The sequence below is a fragment of the Cricetulus griseus genome, chromosome 7 (assembly GCF_003668045.3).
Source record: "Cricetulus griseus strain 17A/GY chromosome 7, alternate assembly CriGri-PICRH-1.0, whole genome shotgun sequence".
Lineage (NCBI taxonomy): Eukaryota > Metazoa > Chordata > Mammalia > Rodentia > Cricetidae > Cricetulus > Cricetulus griseus.
Genome location: NC_048600.1, coordinates 15,175,357 through 15,193,633, shown reverse-complemented (window position 1 = coordinate 15,193,633; position 18,277 = coordinate 15,175,357). Strand labels below are relative to the sequence as shown.

Below are 18,277 nucleotides of genomic sequence, written 5' to 3'. Positions count from 1 at the left end.
CAAGCCTGAGCAGCATAGCAAGAGCTTCTTTCAAACCAACAGAGAGTGCTATATTTTCATATTGTGGTGTATTTTTGAGGATTGCTTTTGAAATTAAATGGTCATTCTAAAAGATCTAACTGATGAGGTTTGAGCTAATATTGAGCCCATGGACCAAGTATGAAGAAGTGCTGCACGTCCTAAGTGTGAGTGTTGGAAGTGGTCGGTGTGGAAGTTTACAGTGAGCCCTTCTGACTCAAGAAACAGATGGACCAGCTCTAATATTAGTAGGACTCAGAGGTAGGCAGTAGGGTTGCATTGTGTAACAAGAGAGTACCTGAAAATAATACTTTCTTCTTAAAAGCCCCTTAAGATTTGAATCCCATCTAGAACAAATTGTAGCTGTTGTTTACAATTCCTCAAGACTTTTTTCTGGTTAATTTATCTTCACACTGACATTCAGGTTTTCATGTTTTTACATACTCAGAGTTACATCTCTCAGTCACCTCCCTAATTTTAAAACAGAGGTAGATGGTAGGGATATATTTTTTGAGAAGAAATTTTTAAAAAATGATTTCAACTAAATTTATTCTTTTTGTCCATTTTAATGTACTTGTTTTTTGTTTTTGTTTTTTACTATTCTTGTTTTGTTTTTGTTTTTCAAGACAGGGTTTCTCTGTGTATCCCTAGCTGCCCTGGAGCTCACTGTGTAGGCCAGAGACCCTCCTGTGCCTATGCCTCTGAGTGCTGGGGTAGTGTGCCATCATGTCCAGTTTCATTCTTTAAAGATTCTATTTTATTTTTTACAACTTTTTAGCTCTTAGAAATCTGGTATTCTTGTGTTATGTGCTTAAGTCTTTGTTTTTAAAGACAAAGTCCCAAATGCTGTTTCTGAAAAGTAAGGAGAGGCCTAGGTGTGTGGAGAGACTATGCCTCTCTGTGTCCTTTCCCGGTCTGCCATGAATCATGTGCACATGAAGGGACTGCACCCCTCTGCAACCCTTTCTAGTCTAGAATGGGTCATGTTCTCTTCCATTTTCTTTCATGAGCAATACTGGAAAAATTCAATGAACCCTTACTGAAAGCCAGAAATATTATATATGGAAGAAAGTAGGCGTCAATGACAACGAAAACTGGTCTTTTCATCAGTAACTGATTAATAGGCTTTCTGAGACACAGAATGAAAACCTGTTAGGAAGGATGTTTGTCAGGCTGCATAGTAAGTGTCAGACATGAGAGACTTAGTGGACGAGCCAGTAGTACGGCTCAGTGGAGTAAAGCCACCTGGCACAGTATGGCAGCCTGAGTTTCATCCCCAGATGCCACATAAAGGTGGAAACAGAGTACCAAAAGCACTAACTTGTCCCCTGACCTCCTTTCATGTCCCATGGCACATGCACCCACACACACAAACACACAATGGTAGTATGATAACTCATGAACAGTACTTTTCAACTTATTCTCCTTCCTATAAGTTAAATGCTACATTAAATCAGAGAAGAATTTAAATTAAAATTTCAGCTACATCTAACTATTACAAATAAATAAAAATAATCATGACCATTTAAAATAAGGATATTAACTTCTGTGTTTCACAATAATCGTTCAACTAAGGGAACCTCAAAAGTAACAGATTCCGTGGTCTGGAGAGATGGCTCAGCAATTAAGAACACTGGCTGCTCTTGCAGAGGACCCAGGTTTGATTCCCAGCACCCACATAGCAGCTCAAAACTGTCTGTAACTCCAGTCACAGAAGATCTGATACACTCTTATGGCCTCCAAGAACACCAGGCATACACATGCTACACAGAAATACAACATGCATATAAAATAAATTTTAAAATAAGATTTATTTTTGAAAACATCTTATACCAGCTTACTTCTTTTATGGGTGGAAAATGGTAAGTAATGGCTGGGAATGAAATATTTATTCCTAATGAAGTATTCTTCTTCCATATTGCATTACTTTTGACTTCACCTCTCATATCAAGTTGCCAAAGAAACAGAAAGTAGACTTAAAATTTAAAGCTAGTGTTTTATTATATCCTAGAGTAGAATTCACTGAAAATACTAGTGAAGTGAGGTAATATTAAATACTTAATTTTAATGGTACTTTTTAACTGTATGTGGAGTGAGTTGTATTTTTTTTGTTTTTGTTTGTTTGTTTTGGTTTCGGTTTTTCAAGACAGAGTTTTTCGGTATAGCCCTGATCATCATGAAACCCTCTCTGTAGACCAGGCTGGCCTCAAACTCACAAAGATCTGCCTGCCTCTGCCTCCTGAGTGTTGGGATTAAAGGCACATGCCACCACACCTGGCTTCATGTCCCTTTTTTTTTTTTTTAAGTCCTTCATCAGGAAACATTGAATAGTGGTTTTTTGTTGTCTTTGTTGTTTTTGTTTGGTTGGTTAGTAGTTGGTTCCAAACTTCCATTTGGTAAGCAAAGATATTCTAAACCAAACTCTTCATGATTGTCTTCAGTCAGAATCACTTAGTGTCATTGCTGAAAACATGGTCACTCTCTCTTCCATAGCTTCACACACACACACACACACACACACACACACACACACACACACACACACACCAAACATATACACACACACCAAACATATACACACACAAACACAAGCACACATACATGTCATTGCCTATGAGGAGCATTATTGTATATGAAGATTATGTAACACTTGAATTGCTGCCATAATAAACTTTTATATATGGCATAGTGAAAGACAAAGGTTAAATTATTAAAAGTCCAAAATTGTCCATGCTTTCAATTTCATTGCTCACCAGACTATCTTCAAACTGTTTTAAGTAACAAAATTCTCTTACTTGATTTTCAACTGCTGTTCTTCCTATCTACATAGAGCTGAGTGACAAGATCCACAAGTAGGTTTGGGTACCTTAGATCCCAGACCCTAACAAGTTAAAGGAAAGCTGATGAATATTTTGCTACTAAGAAAACCAAACTAAGGGAGGAGAAGAGTGTTAATTGTAGTTAAATGAAGAAACATACACATTATGAGAGGCTTGACTTGATTATACCAAAAGGAGGAAATACAATCAGGCATTCATAGAAGAAGTATGAATGTAAAGAAACATGAAAAATACTCAGCTTTGTTAGTAACTAAGGAAATTCAAATCTGGATAGCAATGAGATACCAGTTTTTCATTTAACTATTTCCAAAAAAATACAGAAACCCAACAAGAACAGATGATAGAAAAGAGGCTAGATTAGCGGTGCCTTTGGGGTAGGGAAGTGCTGGGGTTGGAACTCGGCCTCCCATGGGTGTATATAATAAAAAATGGGCCTGAAAAATGAAAACTACATCAGTTGGCCCCCTATTAATAACTTGCCAGAATTCTCTCACAGCCATTAGGAAATTTGGCCAAATACAATAACCATAGCAAATTACTGCTAGATTTTATAAAAGTAGTATTTCAATAGTATGATGCCTCAAAAATCTTACGGTTTTGATTTAGTGCCGTTTCTGAGTCCACTTTTGTTGTCTCCTGTCTTTGTTGTTTAATTGCCTATGAAAGTTAACCAGAGATAAAATGAAAAGCCTGCTTCTTTCTCATATTCTTTTCACTTAGTCATGGGAAATAGTTTAAACTACAATAATATATTTAATGTTTACTTCTGTTCTCTAATAAATAATGCAGCTAGTTGTCAGCATACAGAAAACAATAAAGAGGAGCAGTGTACACAAAGTGGAATCAAAGAACAGGTCTGAGGATTTTGAACTGATATGTCTTAACAGCTTCAGATGATTATGCTGTTTTATATTGGGGGATTGTTTATTGGTGGTTGTGACAGGGTCTCAAGTAGCCCAAGAATGACTTCAGCTAATTATGTAACTGGGATTACAAACATGTACCACCAAACCCTGTTTAGCAGGAATTGAACTCAGAGCTTCATGCATCATAGACGAGCACTGGCCCAACCTAGTTACACCCTTAGCCTTGATACGATTTTAATACCTGACTAGAACTGAATCTAACACACTAATGCAAATGATCCAAGAACAAGCAATCCTTATCATGTCTCTAACACATTCCATTACTATCTGTGATAAGTATAAATGGTCCTTTTTAAAGCATTTGTCTACCAAATACTTGGAAAGAGAGAATAGCCATTGGATATACTTGATAATTTTGAAATATGGATGGTATATTTCAAGACTCTATCATAAATGTCAACTCTCATTCTTTGTGTAGGTAAAATCATCTCTATTGATACCAGTTCCCTGAGAGCTGCTGGCAGAACTGGCTGGGAAGATTTAGTAAGGAAATGCATTTATGCTTTTTTTCAACCTCAGGGCAGAGAGCCATCTTATGCCCGACAACTGTTTCAAGAAGGTAATACCTTTGTCTCAATTTTTTTTCATTAACCTGTGTGTTACTATTGAGTAAGATTTCTTAGAATTCATAGCTTGAATTATTCAAATTACAGCTTCTGTAATAAGTTTTAGGAAAGGAAGAAATGGGTAAGCAAAGTAACTCATGAGTGGATCCTGAGACCCAGGATGCACATCCTAAAGACTAGGATGTCATGTGGCAGTCACTCACTCATTCATTCATTCATTCATTCAACAGATGTGTCCAGTTCCTTACATGCATAGGACACTATGTATGTAAGGTGCCAGGGCTGCAGTGGTGGCTAGGAAGCAAGGTTTTGCTCAAAATATATTAGGAGAAAAAAGACAGCTCTAAAATTAGTGTGACCCTGATGATAATAGAAGTATACTATTTTAAAAAGTAAATTCAGACTTAATGACAATCTGTGAGACCAAGGGATTTTTTTTTGGTATGTCTCTTAAAGATTTTCCCCAGGAAAACAAGTGTGTCAGAGAGTGTCTGGATGACAGAGATCTCCGTACCATTCATTTTAACTTCATGAAGTGTGTGTCTTCTGACCTAGATTGGAGTTCTGAATTTAAAACTGTGCCTGCCCTGAGACATTAACTGCCGAATACCTACCATGCATAGGAGGCCTGTGGGAGCATGAAACAAATCCATCCCAAACCTTAAGAAATTAAGCAACATTATAGGAAAAGTAGGGAAGTTATTTGTGAATCAAGGTCAGAAAGTTCACAGACATTTAGAATTAAGGGATTGTTTATGCACTTGAAAACATTGTCATGTATGGCAGCATAGTATTCCTTATTCAATATAAGCTTTAATTTGATAGCTTCCATTAATTGCTAGTCCTAAAATACAATGAAATTTTTTCATTATTCTCACACCCTTCTCAATTTTAACATTTCTCCCCATAACATCATGTCCTGAGTTTCCTGATGGTGTGTCATCCATTACATTATAGGTTAGTTGTCTCCTAATGGGAAGAATTTCTTTTTCCTGAAAGCCATCTGTAGAAATCTCAGTTGTGGTTCTTCTGGGACAGAGAAGTCTTTCTTCAGAGGGCTCCTTACTAAACTCCTTGTCACTCCTCAAGACTACTTTATTACAAAGAGCCAAAAATCTACATTCCCCAGGCAGTCCCAACATGCATCCTGGCTTGGGAGCCATCATAGTAATGATGGATCCCTCTACTAAGTATAAACTTTTGACTTCCTCTACATAGAACATTTGAATAGGTTTGGAACTTGGAGCACAGCCTCCACTCATTACTTAATGTGTGAAGTAGTATATGGTCCCTTTGATTTTTGTCATAATTTCAAAGTAAGCCTTCCATAGCATAGCTGAGAAACTTAATTTTATTTACCTATAATTGGTATACATTTCTACTAAGGTGAAATAGGTATTTATTGTCCAAAGGAGTAAACTCCACACAGATACAAAAGAGCCCTAGTTTATAAACCATCAATAATCTCTATGAAGTAGGTTAACTAAAATCTGACAAATAGCTAATCTTTCAGCATATGAGATGCAGTAATTTAGAGGACAATGTAAAGAAAAGGAATTGTAATTCAGCTCCATTTCCTCATAAGGCATTTCTTAATGCCATGCCTTCCGCTTTTTTAGAAAAAAAGAATTCCTTGGTAGAAATGACTGATTTATTTTTTTCCCTTGAAACTAAGATTGCCAAAGTTCATATGAGTCTGATCCTAGGATTTTGGAGATTAAAGACAATTTTTCAAATGGCATGCCATGGATAAAGTGCATCTCCTAGTATTTTGTATTCAATAGATCCAGTCTTCGAAAACATGTGCAAATAACCTGTTAAAAATACCTACTGAATTAAAATCTCAGATGAGGGCCCAGATTTCTTAACAGGTCTCAAAGACAGTGTTTAAGTTTAAGAACCATTCACCTATTAAGGATGGAGAGAGTAATAATTTACATTTACAGTTTCTTTGCTGCCTCTGTGACTTTAGGACTGTATGAAGCCAGTGAGACATGTTCATGTTAGAATGACTGTTATCAAACAGACAAAAAATGAGTGTGTATACATGGGATTATAAATTAATATAGCCATTATAAAGAAAAGTATGATGATTCTTCAAAAACTAAAAACAGAGCTATCATATGATTTAGAAATCCCACTTGTATGTATATAACCAAAGGAACAAAATCAGTGTAATAGAGTGATACCTGTATTCCTCTAGCCAAGATATGGAATCAGCTTATGTGCTTACCACACACAATGAAATACTGTTAAACCATAGAAAGGCAATACTCCTATGGTAAACTTAGACACACACACACACACACACACACACACACACACACAATGAAATACTGTTAAGCCATAGAAAGATGATACTCCTACTGTAAACCTGGAGACACACAATGAAATACTCTTAAACCATAAAGAGTTAATACTCCTATGGTAAACCTGGAGATTATTACAGTAAGTGAGATAAGCCAGGCACAGAAATACAAGTACCATATGATCTTACACACGTATAGTATAGAAACGGTAGAATAATGGCTATGAGAGGCTTAGGTGGTTTATAGGGATAGGAGGAGCTATTGAGATGATGTTGCTCAAGACACTACAACTAAATATGAGGGATAAGTCTTAACAGATCTATTGTGTGCATGATGGTTTTAGTTAATGACAATATATTACATTCTTGAGGAACACAGGAAGAGTAGATATTAAGTCTTCTCACCATGAAAGTGATAATTGTGATTAGCATATGTTAATTAGCTAAATTAAACCATCCATGATGAATAAGTGCTTCAAGGCATCATAATGCATAGGAAAAATGAATAGGATTTTATTTGTCCACCTAAATAAATTTAAATTTAGGAAAAAAAGAGACAAATTTTGCTGCTATATCCTTGATTTTATATAAATTTTTATAGTGATTGATATTTAGACAAGAGAAAATTGTCTTCCATTTGCCATCTTTCTTTTTCCTTTGCAATAATTTACTATTTGAAGGTAACAATTGCTCTAAAATCATAATATTCATTAACATTTTTGTTCTTAGCTTAGTTGTTTTGTTTTGTTTTGTTTTTGGCTGCTTTGAGCCAAGACAACTTAGGAAGTGTTTGTTTTGTTTGGGTTTTTTTTTGGGGGGGGGTGGTATTTAGTGCTGGGAATTGAACCTAAAACCTCATACATACTAGCACTAAGAAGTGCCCCCGGCCTTTTGTTGTTTGGGTTTTGTTTTGGTTTTTGTTTGTTTGTTTTTTACACTGCCTCTCCTGTAGCCCATTGGCCTCAAACCAATTATGTGGCTGAGAAAGCCCTTGAATTCCTGACCTTCTTGCCTCTGCCTCTCAAGTGCTGGGATTACAGCAGTAGACTACCACACTCAGCTCATGAAATACTTTCAAAGGATGCTTACTGCTTCATCTTCCATGGTCACATTTATGACCACAGTGCAGTCCAAGAACACAGGGACAAGTGCTTGGACCAGGTCAAAGCCATGGTTCTGCACTTAGGCTGGAAAAAGTGGGTATTAAACCACTTGAGAAATTGAAAGTAGGAGAAAGGTGATGTATGTGGAAAGAGTGGAGAAGAGTGGAAAGGTTCTGCTCAGTGCAGACCAGTACTTCAAAGGGATGTTGAGGGTTATCTGCTTCAGGTGCCCTGAGCAAGGTGGATGGATGTAGGTGGCAGCTGTCGAGTCAGACTTCCTGGCCCTGCCATACTACTGAATGAGTCTAAAGCCTAAGATGTTCTCTTACAGAGAAATTTGGAAAATACAAAGCTAAGTTTCACAAGCTTTTCATGTCTGTAACCAGGAAATGTTGTTTTGTGCTTAGGTAAGTTTGACACAGGCTTTACTCTCCCATTTCAGGAGTCTCATGACATGTTTACAGTATTTTGAGTTCTTCCATTGCTCAGAGTACTTACTTTCCATAGAGTGTTTTTTTTTCTACAGCACATCCATCAGCAGGGTACCAGTAATGGAAGTGCTGAGGTATCAATATGTATGTGTCTTTATAACCTACAGAGCAGTTTGTGAAAGCATTATCTACTTACAGTTGTATAATAGAGCATAATTTATCTTTTAAATGTCTCTGATGTATTGTTACATGAAAAAAATTGGCTAAGACAGCACAGTATATATAATATAATCTCATTCTTATATGTCTTTCCAATTCTATATTAATAAAATGTTAATTTTATCTCAGTGATAGAATCACAAATAACTTTATTCCTTAACTTCATACTCATAAATCACTAGGCATGTTAAATGATACCTGTAATCCTAGCATATAGGAGACTAAAGAGACAGGATTATCACAAGTTTGAGGCCAGCTTGAGCTACATAGTAATTCCAGGCTTGCCTAGGCTCCAGAGTAAGAACTTATCTCAAAAAAGAAAAAAAAAACAATTCTCTCTCTCTCTCTCTCTCTCTCTCTCTCTCTCTCTCTCTCTCTCTCACTCTCTCTCTCTCTCTCTCTCTCTCTCTCTCTCTGTGTGTGTGTGTGTGTGTAATAACGCATCTACATACATATATCACAAGTGGAGTTGGTAGGGATTTATAGTATCAAGAAGTTTGGAAATATTGCTATAGTACTTCATAATACATAATCCATACAATGATTATCCCAAATGTTATTTTTTAAGATTTATTTATTTATTATGTATGTAGTTTTCTGCCTGCATGTATGCCTACAAGTCAGAAGAGGACACCAAATCTCATTACAGATGGTTGTGAGCCACCATGTGGTTGCTGAGAATTGAACTCAAAACCTCTGGAAGAGTAGTTAGTGCTCTTAACCTCTGAGCCATCTCTTCAGTCCCCCAAAACGTTATTTGAGGTTTATGTAGCTAATACGTCAAGGTTCAGATGACCAAAAATCTTTTTATTTCAAACTTTGTTGGAAATATTTAAAATACTAACTTACTTGCCTCCCGTAGAAATTTTGACTAATTTATTTTATTCATTGGTGATTTTGGAATCTTAGAATAGCCAGGAGGAGGAGAGAAAATGAACATCTATTTAGGAGTAGTTTTTTTCTTTACCTAATAGCAGTTTTTTGTGATTATTCTTCTATCTAGGAAGACACTAAACAGGTCATGTGCTGCCACACATTTTCTATCCACTCAGTTAGTTAGCATCTATAAAGCAAGCCTACTGCAGGTCGTTTCAGTGACAAATTGGTAAAGATCACATTCTGAAATAGTTATACTTCCACACAACCAGGGAAGTATATGTAGATATATTCCTCCCCTTGGTTGAGGCCTTTTCCAAGATGAAATGAAAGACAGTGAAGACAGTTGTCAAGTTAAAGATTTAGCAGGAGACTTCTTCAGATGTCAGCAATACCCCTTCAAGTTACTTCCCTTCCTGATAAATGTTCTAAAGGGTTAGAAATTGGGCTGGGCTTGCTCACACACCTATGCATGTATAACTTAGCACTCAGGACACTGAGGGAGGAGGATAGTGAGTTTGAATCGCTTGAGCAAAGTAGTAAGATCCTGTCTCAGAACAAATTTTTTAACAAGGGAGTCAGAGATCAAAGTTTGCAAAACTTTGATCAGAAACAAGGTCAGGAGATCTGTGATAAAAGTGGAATTCCAAATCTAACTTTGAAACCCATTTAAAGGGAAGTTTTGGTATATAGAATAAGTGTTTATGCAACTAAATCTATAATGAGTATGGCTACCTTGTCCTTAATTCAAAATATCAGTAGTGTGGTATACATAATGGAAGATATTAGTATAAATATTGTTTAAGAATTAACTAAATGCACATTATGTGGACCATTTGTATTCTGGAAAATACTTATTTTTCTTTGTTGGTTATGCAGGAATTAGTCATTCAAACCCTACTACGTACTAGCATGGTAATGTCATTGGCTCCATTTTAGTGGTGAATAAACTGACAGTGGGCTATGGTTCATTTCCATTAAGTCATAGACTTATAAGGAGCAAAGTCAGAAGGTTATGTGTGAGTATGAGTCCTAGCCTTATTCCTCTCTTTGTTCATGATGACTTCCTGTTTACTATCTGCTCATTTGAACAAATGAGCATCAGAATTCTAGTTAACTAGAGAGTCATATTCTATTTTAATAAATTGAAGTCTTAAGAAACAGGAGTTTTTTCGTGATGGCTCATGACTTTAATCCCAGCCCTCCAGAGGCAGAGGCAGATCTCTGTGAGTTCGAGGCCAGCCTGATCTACAAAGTGAATTCCAGGACAGTCTGTCGCACAAAACTTGAAAACAAACAAAACTAGGGATTTTGTAGCTCAAAAGTAGAGTGCTTGCCTAACATGTGTGAGGTCTGAGCTGGATCCCCATAACAGGGGAGTAAAGGAAACTTTGCTATTCAAAGAATAGTTCTCACTGAATTTTAGTCCATTCATTATCATCTATAATAATCTGACTTTAAAACTTTAAGTATGATACTTAAAAATATTTCCCAAATTTCAAACTTTTCATAAGTTTATGCAGCATAATTAACCAAAGACTTATGTTTCTCTAATCCTACTGAATACCCTAAGGTTCCCAAGTTATCCCAAGTTTCTAGCTGTTTCTCACTTGCAATTGATTATCATTAAGGAATTTCCCCATAATCAATTTCCATTATAAAATTAAATTTTTATACCTATAAGAGTAAAACATAAATTGAGATACAAGTATTTGAAAACATACCTAAAATTGGAACTCTGTTCTTTGCAAAGAGTTATGGTATCCAATCACATGCCAATACTAGCCTAGTTACAAAAGCTTCAGACTGAAGGTCAATCAGCCAATGCTTACCTACTGGGTGACTTTATGGCAGAGCATAGGGTAAAGGTCAGTGGAGAGTAGAAAACAAGAGCGGGCTAGAACATCAGCCCTTACACTAGCTAATGAAGAATGGTTTGTGAAAAAAGGCACTTGGAAGAAACATTTAGGAAGTAAGAAGAAATAATGTTGAAAATTAAAGAAGTCAGTTTGATAGGCACTAGTTCCATGTGGATGTCGAGGCTAAAAATGTGACTAAGGAAGTGAATTTTACGTTCTATTTAAATGGCCACATGTGTGCTAATGCTGCTGTGTTGAGCAGCTCTGTAAAGTAACCAGTGTTTCAGGAGATCTGAAAAATGAAAAGATAAAGAAATGGATAAAATGGAATAAGTAAAACAATGTAAGATGTATTATCTGTTTTCTCTGGCCCTTTAAAATCTCATGTAAATAATTTATTGTATAATTCCACTTTTCTGCTGAAGTTGTGTTTTTCTAAATATATTATTTAAAAGATACAAGCAGTTGGGATTGTTAAGATTGTTTTTTGGACTGACTATAGTAAAAATTTGCTTATACCCTTCCACAGGAATTATCAGTGTCCATTAAAGATTCTTTTCATTCTTTATTAATTCCTGAATTTCTCCATGCACTGTATTTGGCAAGCATGGCAGTGGCTTAGCTGAGAGTGCACTAAGTTTACATCCTTGTTTCTCTACATAGGCAGATTTATCATACTGCCAATTTTCACCAGACTCTCCCATCTCAGTCAGTACCAGATACCAAAGATTAAAAGAACATGTCTTCTCTTATCTTGAGTAGTATGTAGTGTGAAAAATATTAATTGATCATTTTAAATCTCTTCTATTTAAAGTATAATTGAAAGTGATATTTAAAGTATAATTGAACAGCCATACTGGCACAGGTTCTTAATCTTAGTATTTAGTAGGCTTAGGCAAGAAGAGTTTAAGTTTAAGGCCAACTTGGGCTATATGGCAAATTCTGGGACACCCTGGGCTACATACAGAAACTATCTCAAAAAGTAAAATTTCTTCAAAATACTTCTTACAGGCTTAACTTTAACAGTCATTTGTGATAGTAGTTCTTGTATTTCAGTGGGTGTTACTTTTTTAATCTTTATATTGCCAAATCTATTAAGCCTATGGTACTAGTAAAATATCAATGACATTTCAATCCTTCAGTCTTGGATAGTCTCTACATATTTCACAAGCACTTATACCAGTGGTTAGATTCTTGCCTGCAGTTAGTAAAGGCTTAAGACAGAATTTATGTGATATTGTTTATAAAGTAATTTCTTTGACAACCTAGCTTTTATCTTAATTTTCTTATTAAACTTCAAAAATTATGACATCAAAAATAATATAGATATGTGTAATAATTTGTCAGATGGGACCCAAGGAACTTTCCTCAGTAAATAAAGAACTCTGAAAACCCCTTAAAATAGAAAGGATGAACTTCATGGTATATGAGTTATATCTCATCAGAGTTATAATTTAAACCATCAGCCAGCCAAAGATAATAAAAGAAAACTTGTTAATGATAACACTGAAGGCATAAGGCAGAGAAGCACTTCCCAGTATTTTGAATGGAGACTTAATAAATTGAATAACTTTCCTATCATAGAGAAAGATTTAAGATCTTACTAGGTTGGAGTTAGTCACAGTCTTAATTTATGTCAGGAGGCAGCCTTTCAAATTAGAATAAGTTAAAGCCTGTCAAGTGGTGTATTTTAACTGGAACCCCCCCCCCCCACATACACACCTAAATATCTGGACTATTCTTGAGTCAGAGCAGGCAGCAATTGTGAATTTTCAATGAGGTTGTTGGTAGAAATAAGACCTGGTAACTCTCCTTTGCCCAGCGTTCAAGTGTCAGAATTTTAACTAGGTTTTTCTTTTGTTTGAAACAGTGATGACTCGTGGCACTGCCTCCAGCCCATCCTATAGATTCATATTGAATGATGGGACAATGCTTAGCGCCCACACCAAGTGTAAACTTTGCTACCCTCAAAGTCCTGACATGCAACCTTTCATCATGGGAATTCATATCATCGACAGGTACTACTTATTTGGAGAGAAATTATAAGTTAGGCATAAGAATAGTATGATGAGTATATCCATAATTAATAATAATTATCTGTTAGTATATCCACAATGGGTTTAAGAGTTTGTTACCAAATAGCTTTGTTGTTCATAAAGGGAGATAGGAAAGGTGGGACTGAAAAATCATTTTTTAGGGGGTGAAAACAAAATGGTGCCTAAAAACTTACAACATTCTACATAGGCACTTAACAGTCTTAGAAGAGATCTCAGTGTTTTTACATCATTATTTTATTTTCAAGGGTACTTTATTAGGACAACATTTATGTCTCTCGAGTTCAAGTTGACAGTTTATCATAGAAGTCGTACTCATTAATTAAACTCTCAACTTGATGTCTTTCAATATTGCTTCTAATTTGTTCCCTCCCTCTAAGTAAAATTTATACTGATACACATAACAAATTCATGAAATTATTCTTTTATGCTGTTATTTATTTAAAAGCCCTAAGTTATAACTGCATAAAATTTAGCATTAAAAACAGAGGCATTTCCCCTCACTTCCATCTTTTTTCCATCTGATGTTTTGAGTATTGGAACATGGTAATGCCAGTCACAAATCTGTTTTCATAGTTACACATTTGATTAAAGAGCTCGGGTAAAACCTGAGTTCAATATTCTGACTTTTTCTAGTTTTGGTTGAAATTTTTCTTGTGAGTGGAATTAGCACAGTTCTTTTTTCATATTGTGGTTTCTCTTTCAAAACATCTGCTATGTCTGCATATCACCCTTTTTAATTTTTGCATCAGTGACACAGTATTTTCCTTACCCAGTCTTCCTCCTTGGAGTTGAAATACTTAAAAGCTGTAAAAGGGGAGTCCTAAATAAAATGCTTTCTAAATAAAGGTATGGGAAGATTCTCTTTCAAGTAAAATTATTATTACTAATTATTTATATTAATTTTATAAAAGTTTATTATAATATCTATTGCATAGTTTCACAACACCAAGAGAGGTTTATTTTTCACACAACCGAAACTGTCAGCGATTTAAGAGTCCATAAGTACCATTTCCTAGGAAGTGGTGCTGCCCTCCACAGTGGTAATGGCAGTTCCATGGTTTTCCTTAATTTAGGGTGATACAGAAATTCTCTACTTGATGGAACATCAATGATGCTAATGGCCTTTCTTATAATGTCACCATGAAAAAGTAATAAAAACAAATTAATATGATTGAATAATAATGTGGTTTTTTTTTTTTTTTCTCCTCAGGGAGCACAGTGGGCTTTCTCCTCAAGATGACACTAATTCTGGAATGTCCATTCCCCGAATAAACCCCTCAGTCAATCCTGGTATCGCTCCAGCTCATGGTGTGACCCGCTCATCTTCATTGCCACCATCCAACAACAACATGGCCTCTGCCAGAGTAAACCGACAACAGAGCTCAGACCTTAATAGCGGCAGCAGTCATAGCAATTCTAGCAACAATCAAGGGAGTTTTGGATGTTCACCTGGAAATCAGATTGTAGCCAATGTTGCCTTAAACCAGGGACAGGCAGGTTCCCAGAGCAGTAATCCCTCTTTAAACCTCAATAATTCTCCTATGGAAGGTACAGGAATTTCCCTCTCGCAGTTCATGTCTCCAAGGAGACAGGCTAATTCTGGCTTGGCAACAAGAGCCAGGATGCCAAACAATTCATTTCCACCAAATATTCCAACATTAAGCTCCCCAGTTGGCATTACTAGTGGTGCCTGTAATAATAATAACCGATCCTATTCAAATATCCCAGTAACATCTTTACAAGGTATGAATGAAGGACCCAATAACTCTGTTGGCTTCTCTGCTGGTTCTCCAGTCCTTAGGCAGATGAGCTCACAGAATTCGCCTAGCAGATTAAGTATGCAACCAGCAAAAGCTGAGTCCAAAGATAACAAAGAGATTGCATCCATCTTAAATGAGATGATCCAGTCTGACAACAGTGCTAATGACAGCAAACCTCTGGACTCAGGACTTCTGCATAACAATGACAGACTCTCAGATGGAGACAGTAAATACTCTCAAACTAGTCACAAACTAGTGCAGCTGTTGACAACAACTGCAGAACAGCAGTTACGGCATGCCGATATAGACACGAGCTGCAAAGATGTACTGTCTTGCACCGGCACTTCCAGCTCTGCCTCCTCTAACCCTTCAGGAGGTACCTGCCCCTCTTCCCACAGTTCTCTGACTGAACGACATAAAATTCTGCACCGGCTTTTACAGGAGGGCAGCCCCTCAGACATCACCACTTTGTCTGTAGAACCTGAGAAAAAGGACAGTACGCCAACTTCTACTGCTGTGTCAGTACCTGGACAAGCCCCAGGGACCGCCAGCATAAAACTAGAACTGGATGCTTCAAAGAAAAAAGAGTCGAAAGACCATCAACTCCTGCGCTACCTTTTAGACAAAGATGAAAAAGATTTAAGATCAACTCCAAACCTGAGCCTGGATGATGTAAAGGTCAAAGTGGAAAAGAAAGAACAGATGGATCCTTGTAACACAAACCCAACCCCAATGACCAAACCTGCTCCTGAGGAAGTTAAACTGGAGTCCCAGAGCCAGGTGGGTGATTGCTGGCTTCACAGAATGGGCATTTCTTAATTCTTCTCAGTTTTGCCTTTTCTGATCCCACTGTAGACCAGATTGGGATGGACTCTATTGTATCTTCTTTTCAGCACTAAGGCATTAAGTTCAGAGGTTGAAACCACAGAGTATCCCTAGACATTCCTTCCAAAACTCTAGAGCAGTGGTTCTCAACCGTCCTAATGCTGTGACACTTTAATACTGTTCTTCATGTTGTGGTGACTCCCAACCATAAAATTATTTTGTTGCCACCTTATAACTGTAACTTAGTTACTGTTAGGAATTGTAATGTAAATATTTGAGATGCATGATATCTGATACCCTGCTACAACAAAGGGGCTTCTCCCCACAGGTTGAGAACCACTGCTCTAGAGGCATAACAGTCCTCTTGTGTTTTTGTTTTTATTTATTTACTTTGGCTTTTCGAGACAGGGTTTCTGTGTAGCTTTGGAGCGTATCCTGGCACTCACTCTGGAGACCAGGCTGGCCCCAAACTCACAGAGATCCACCTGCCTCTGCCTCCTGAGTGCTGGGATTAAAGGTGTGTGCCACCAACGCCCGCCCGGCTCCTCTTGTGTTTTTAAATGATGACTTTATTCCTTCTTCTCTTTCCATTATCTTTCTGCAGAGTTCACATCTTAGGACTGTTTTTGGTATTGTCAGCCTTTCTTTTTAACAGCCAGTGCTCTTAACCTCTGAGCCATCTCTCCAGCCCTATTGTCTTTTAAATTAAGCTATTCTAGAATATTTGTGTAGTAACTACACAGTCTCACTCTGTAGACCAGGCTGTCCTTGAACTCACAGAGGACCCCCCCCCCACCTCTGCCTCCCAAGTGCTGGAGTTAAAGGCATGAGCCACCACACCCGGCATCTTAGGACATTTTAAAATATTCCATTCATCGTCCTTCCTCCCAACCTCACGTATTAAATCCCATTCTGGGACAGAATCTAGGACTACATGCATTTTAAAAGAAGTTCTCCAAAGGACTCTGGGTAACAGCTAATTTGGGGAACCTCTGATATGAAGAGAGAAATATGAGGAGATAGGTACGACTGCTTCCACTGTGTTCTGCTTCTGAGCATCCTCAGCAGAAGATGGGAACTTAGTGATTCTGGGTAGCAGGTTGTTGCCTTTACTCAGCAAGTCCTGAGACGGAATTGAATGAAAAGAAGCCTGTTTGTAAGTGTTAGAAACATCTATGTTAGCTGGGCGGCAGTGGCGCACGCCTTTAATCACAGCACTTGGGAGGCAGAGGCAGGTGGATCTCTGTGAGTTCAAGACCAGCCTGATCTACAGAGGGAGTGCCAGGACAGGTTCCAAAGCTACAGAGAAACCCTGTCTCAAAAGAAAAAGGAAGGAAGGAAGGAAGGAAGGAAGGAAGGAAGGAAGGAAGGAAGGAAGGAAGGAAGGAAGGAACATCTATGTTTAGGATGTTGTGAAGCAGGTATGAAAATTAATAGGCAGATTCATTTATTGTAATTGCTTATAAACTGCAAGTGAATTTCAGAAAAAGATAAACCTTCCCTTTTAAGAGCTTTTGTGTTATGTAGAGGTAGATCACCCTTCACCATTGAATGGCACTACATTCACAGTGCATTTTATTAAGACTCTCCATTGTGAGACAAGGTTCACACTTAGTGTGCCCAGGCCCTTGAGTTTCTTGAAATAGCTTGATTTTTTTGCCCTTTCTCTTAGAGTATCTCTCTTCCTTAACATATTCTCCTCCTGGGAAGGTCTATGACCCTCTCCCTATTTTGACTCTTTCTTTACATGTGTACTCTTTGAAGATAGGGTTGTCTCCTGTTTTAGGTACAATAAAACTAGCATTTAAAAAAAAAACAGGAAACCGTCTTTAACTATCAAGCATATTAAAATATCAAGCTTTAAAATTAAATTTTAAAATCTCTTTACAAATAATGGCACTGTATATCAGATAATGCTGGTACATCTGCCTCAGTGCTCATGTGCACACGTTTCTACTGAGTGTGTACTTAAAAGTGGAATTACACAATCAACTCATTGTTAGTAGGTATGTGGTTTTTCTATTGTACAAGAATTCGTTGTAATTGTTTCATATCCTTGCTAATGCTTGGTATTTTCAGTCTTTTAAACTAAGCTATTCTAGGATATATGTGTAGTAGCTCATAGTTTACATTCCCTGGTAAATATCCATTGATTATGTGGATATCAATGGATATTTACTTTTGTTAATTTCCTAGTCTAGCCATACCTTCTTTTTAATTTGCTTTCCTGTCTGTCAGCTTTTTAAATAAGTGTTCCTCATGTGTTTAAGGGATGGCCCTCCATTGGTTATATATTTGCAGGTGTCCTCTCCGTGCTGTGGCTTCTATTTTCATTACTGTTTAGGCAGGGCTCTTGTGGTTATTATTTTGTTGTCTTAGTTTTTATGAAGTAAAATCTTTATTTTAATATAGTTGAATTTGTCCATTTTGTCCTGATGGCTAATGTTTCTTGCACATGTATAATAAAAAGACATGCTTAAAACTATCCA

At 37.0% G+C, this 18,277-nt stretch overlaps 1 protein-coding gene across 10 annotated transcripts in view; it reads left to right on the top strand.

Moving 5' to 3' along the window:
- Positions 1-18,277, top strand: part of Ncoa1 (nuclear receptor coactivator 1) — a 195,682-nt gene that overhangs the window by 133,427 nt on the left and 43,978 nt on the right. For all 10 annotated transcript variants that reach the window (XM_027424560.2, XM_027424565.2, XM_027424562.2 and 7 more), the window contains 3 exons: positions 4,203-4,343; positions 13,017-13,164; positions 14,414-15,743. In XM_027424560.2, the coding sequence (XP_027280361.1) occupies positions 4,203-4,343; positions 13,017-13,164; positions 14,414-15,743 (1,619 nt within the window). The remainder of the gene's footprint in view (positions 1-4,202; positions 4,344-13,016; positions 13,165-14,413; positions 15,744-18,277) is intronic.